We start from the raw sequence: 5,420 nt of genomic DNA on the forward strand, positions 1-5,420 counted from the left end.
ACAAATGGCACAGTGTGTAGCAGGAACAGGGCTTGCCTGAGCATTTCTGAGGAAACCTCTGAGACCATTTTGAATAAATGGACTCCTGCCCACTGTGACCACACCCCTCTATATACCAGTGCAGATTGAGGATCTCAAAGAGGGTTCGTGAGTTGATTCTTTAGGGTTCACTTAAGCAATAGTTATTATTGTTACTTATATTACAGTTGTGTCCAGGGGCCTCACTCAGGATCAGGGAGCTGTTGTGGTCGGCTCTGTGTCCACACATAAGAAGATGGTACAATCCCTGCTCCAAGAAGCTCCTAACTTTAATGACTTTCCTGCTGCAGACCAGCTACTTGTGCTCTGGTCCATGCACAGTGGCCAATGATTTTGCAAGGGAAAACTGTCAAAATCAGCAAACGGTTTGGGGGCTTTGTGTACAATGTGTTGAATTTTAGCATTTAAATATCTCTTTACAAACAGCCACTAACTAATCATCACAGCACCTCTGTGAGGTAAGTGGTGTTATCTTCATTTTATGGATGAAGGAAGTATGGCAGAGGGGTTAAGTTACTTGATGAAGGCCACCGAGGAAATTAGTGTCAGAGCCAGGATTAGAATGCAGAATAGCCTTGTTCTTAGTCCTGTGCTTAGTCCACTAGACTAGACCATGATGATACGTGTATATCATTGAATTAAGGGTAGGTGTGGAAGTGGCCATGGCGGTTACAGGCCCCAAAGGTCAACTCTAGCAATGGACTTTGTGTAAGGACTATGGAGAATGACTGATTTTACAGGTGCCAGGTCTGCCATGTTTTTATGTAGTTCCAGTATATAACTTATTTTAGTGAGAACTAGGTCAAGTGAGATTCCTAAATCAAGCCTTTTCCTTGCTTCTAATCTGTCATTTCCTATGTTTTTCTGATTCCTAGCCTGTGTCACTTTCGCAATCTAAACTGGTTCTGTGGTCACTGCACTGCCTAACTTCACCTCATTTCATCTGCTCTTGGTGGGAATTCAGCATTAACCACAAACCTTTCTGATTACTTCATTTTCAGTTAAGTGATGTGGTTAGCTTCCCAATTGCTTCATCAAACTCAGAGGTGCACTTTGCAGCTCTGAAGGCTGAATGGAGCCAGAAGGATGTACCAAAGGTAACTGAACATCAGTGGGTGTATTGGCAGGCAGTTGCGGGCTAACAGCTGGGATGCTGTAACATGTCCCCTCCCTCAGTTTCTTTTTGATGTGCTGCAAAAAATTAAGCAAATTGAAATCCCATGTATCTCCCTTTTCTGTATCTCTGCCGTGGCTTCCTTGCTTTTTCACACAAAGTTCAAACGTCTCCTTATCTTCAAACCAGTTCAGACACTGGCCCCACCTATATCTCGATCTTTATCTCCTCGTGTTCTCCCATTCCATCTGCACCTGAAGCTGAGGAGGGAAAGCAGAAGACATGCCTCCTGTCTCTTACACCAATTCCCAGTTCATCCCTTCATCCATGCTACTTTTTACTCTTGTAAATACCTGCCTATTACTATATGTCAAATGCCCTTCTTCTGCCCATTCAAAAAAAGCTTCCATGAAGCATTCCAGCTATAGTGACCACTATCCACTTTGTCTGTTCTTTATTATACAGTTGATGGAGTCCCATTCATAGCTCTGAATTTATTTGCTCTTGTGCATTTGTCAAATGCTCACAACTTTATTTTCATATTCTTTTGCAAATTAATATAAATTAGAGATGTGGCCCATACTGACACTCCATAACCAAACTACCCAAGGTTTAGGGGAAAGTTTAGATTTGGACTTTGTGACTCCTTGCTGTCTCTCTAATGGGCTGATCCAAATTCCCAGATTCATATTCCCTTGAATTTTAGGGCAGCTTGGATCTGGTTCTGAACTTAATGGCCAGATATAAAGGATAATATCTACCTATTACATTGAAACATTTTATTTTATTAAATGTATATTTTAAACCTTTGGTTGATAGATTATAAAAGCTACTACAAACAGTGTAGCAAACTGCCCATGATGGGTTTGATCCTATAAGGTGCTGAGCACTCAACTCCCATTGAACTCAGTGAGAGTGAAGGGTGCTCAGCCCCTTGCAAGATCCAGTCCTTAGTGGATAGGGAAAGCTTATTTAAGAACCATGACTTAACAAAACTCTTGTTACCATATGAGAAAAGGGAAGGACTTGGCTGATGTAACATCTAATTTACTCAGCCACACCTCTGTCACCCCACTGTAGCTGATTTCGTTTTTACTGCTATAAGCAATCACTGGAATCTTTTCAAGAAGGTGTGTCAAGAGTAAATGAATAAGTCACTGAAGCATTCAATTATGTTGTAATAACCTTGTTGGAGGGATGAAGGAGTGTCTCTGGCTTTATAAATAGCACAATGCTTTACAACTAAGCATGAAACTTTTGAAAGATCCAGTATTTCACCTGAATTGCAATTGCGTAAATCCAAGCACTGTGCAAGGTATGTGTTCTACTTATCTTACATTTTCAGTGTTAAATTTGCAGTAGAATATTAATGTCACATAATTTATAGACAAGGTTTTGGGGGTTTAATCATTTGATTTGCCTGTTAATAAGTATTAGAGCTATAAATAATGTGCAATGTTTGCTATGGAGATCTAGCTATCATAGGTTTTCATACAGTGCCAATCACTAGTAGCGAAGCATGGGACAAGGAGAAGAAGAGATGTACAAAAGTGGTCTCTTCTCTCATATTCTGGGGTCTTCACATTCAGATGTGTAAATCTGCAGGATTAAATTTAAATATTTACAGATAAGTAAATGCTGAAATACCTTCCTTGATGGAATGCCCTCCCAAGAATACCTAGCTTGCTCACATGGAAACTTAGCTATTGGACGGGGGGTCTGGTGCAAGTATATGAACTGTGCATCCAGGAATCGCATCCATTGAAGACCAGATTATAAATTACCTACACGTACTGTAAATTCCATCATATCATTAGGTCCTGACCCTGCAAGCTGCTTAATATAGCTGGACCTCATTGAAATGAATGGGACCCTGTGCAGATGCCAGGATCCAGCTATACAAAGCAGCTTGCAGGATGCGGACTTTAATTTTAAAATTTGTGTTTGGCCCCCCTTGAATTTGCTGGGCATCTACATAATAAAATTGAAGTTATGCATAATAAATTAATTTATATTTTCTAGATTTGGGTAGTTTTAGATTGACTCAATATATTGCAAACATCTTCAAAGGTGAAACGAGATCTATTTCTTATTCCACAGTAAAGATCCAATGATTCAAGGTACAGCTGCTATCTAGTAACCCAATCCTGCCACCCTGACTCATGTGACTTGCCCTTACTCTAGTAGTCGCATTAAAGTAAATAGGACTATTCCTTTGAGTAAGAGTTGCAGGATCAGACTCTAATTTCCCAAGAAAGAGTTTAAGGCTATTTATGTGCAGCCCGTTAGGAAAAAATTAAGTAAACGGTGTGAATGGGTACATCCCATACATAGCTTTATTTCTCAAATACAATATGAAATAACTTTGAGATTATTTCCATACAATTTTGTAGATTTTACTAGTAATGTGTCATTTTAATACCATTGTCAGTGAGCAATATACTGTCATTCCTAAAAACTTTAAAAATGCAGCAACTGGATGAACTCCAACATTGTATGTGGATTTTTTTATTAATTGTTATTTTCAAAACAGGTTACAAGAAAAGCTGAGATCATGAAAATCAGAAATTTTGCACTTCTTTGTGTGTTGATTCTGGTCTCTCTGACACTAGTAGTTGATGGTGAAACACAGAAGGAAAGAAGAAAAGAAAGACAAAATGGTGGAAAAGGTAGAAAAAAACAAACTGGAACTAATCAAGAGAATGAGAAGAGACAGAAATCCAAAGGAGGTAAATCTTCATTTAAAGGCAAGTTTACAACCAAAGATAATTCGGCATGCACCTGGGCAGTGACTGAAGTAGACACTGTTACCCTAAAAGTAGAATGCAAGAAAGGTGAAAGCAGCTTCCAGTGTGATTTTTCAGGAAGTCCTTCCACCTGTCCTCAATTTGCAGCAAACCAAAAACAATATTGGAAACAAATCTCCCGATCCCTAAAGAAACAGAAGAATATCTGTCAAGACCCAAAAGGTATCCTAAAATCTAAAGTATGTAAGAAGGGGCCACAAAGTGCCCATCTCACTTTGACCAGCTCAAGCCTGATAACGCTACAAAACTCCATAAAAGACAAGACTGCTCACCATAGAAAAGAGATCACACAAACTTCAGCACCTGCCATTGCACCTGAAAATCAGCCAGAGAAAAGTTCCAGTGACTGCGTTGAAGATATAGATTATATTGATCAGCAAAAGGTGGCTGAAGAATACTGTTCAGAAACATGGAGATCTTGGTGCAACTTCTTTATCACAATGATACAGGATAAAAAATGCCGATAAGATAATAGAATTCTAGAGTATTGGTAAAATTCTTAGTTACTGAAAGTTTGGTCCTATCTATTTCTTGCATACCTTTCTAGATTTGCTTCTGATTTTATATAGTGTATATACGAGCAAAAGAGAACAACTCTGCAATTTCTGACTTGTATTTCATGCAATGCTCTGTACTTGGTGTAGCTGAAGATGTTGTAGACCTTTTTTGTATATAGATTGCTATGCAAATGTTACCAATGGACGTTACAAACTCTGTAAAGATGTATATAAAGCAAAGTCTTCTCATTTTTCTCTTTGAGCTGTGTTAGCCAAAGTGATGATTTCAGTGCTATGCACTTTTTCATAGTGTACAGTACTTTTGACTTCAAAATTGCTGAGGATAATAAACTTCAAAATACACTAAAAATGATTGTTTTTTGTATTGTTTTTCTGTGTATGTTAAAACAGATTTCTCTTGCAGTTTAGATATTTGTGGAGGACATATAATTCACTGAGGTGCCTAGATAGCAGTTTTAATAATAATACTTTTGCAGCTTTGCAAAATTGTACTTCTGCTCACAGTGAGAGTAAGTTTTTTTGTTTGTTTGTTTGTTTTAATGGGTAAGTTATTGTTTGTTCATTATCCCTCAAAGTAAAGGGCAACAAGATTTTGTGTTTGGGCTGATACATTTTCAGAACAATTGTGCAAAGCTTTGCATTGTACTTTCATCCAAGAATCATAGAGATAGAGCAAAAGTAAATATTATATGCATTTTTGATGGGTAAACTGAAGCACAGAGATTAAGTGACTTGTCCAAGCTCACGCAGTAAGTTAATTGTGGAGCAAAAAATAGACCCCAGGAGTTGACTCCCAGTCTCTGTCTCTAAGAACTAGACCACTTGTACAGCACATTGATTATACCTTCTGTCCAAACTTTAATGAAGATTAAATGCCTCACTTATAACTATTATATTTTGACAAAAATCTAAATTAAGTGCATTAAAAATTGCTTAACTCCA

At 38.1% G+C, this 5,420-nt stretch overlaps 1 protein-coding gene across 1 annotated transcript; it reads left to right on the forward strand.

Moving 5' to 3' along the window:
* Positions 1-2,292: 2,292 nt before the first annotated feature.
* Positions 2,293-4,827, forward strand: FGFBP1 (fibroblast growth factor binding protein 1). The gene is made up of 2 exons (XM_007055395.4): positions 2,293-2,468; positions 3,687-4,827. Exon 2 carries the CDS (start codon positions 3,708-3,710, stop codon positions 4,425-4,427), a length of 720 nt encoding a protein of 239 aa, XP_007055457.2. The 5' UTR covers positions 2,293-2,468; positions 3,687-3,707; the 3' UTR covers positions 4,428-4,827.
* Positions 4,828-5,420: the final 593 nt, after the last annotated feature.

Source organism: Chelonia mydas, chromosome 4 (assembly GCF_015237465.2).
Source record: "Chelonia mydas isolate rCheMyd1 chromosome 4, rCheMyd1.pri.v2, whole genome shotgun sequence".
NCBI classification, from domain to species: domain Eukaryota; kingdom Metazoa; phylum Chordata; order Testudines; family Cheloniidae; genus Chelonia; species Chelonia mydas.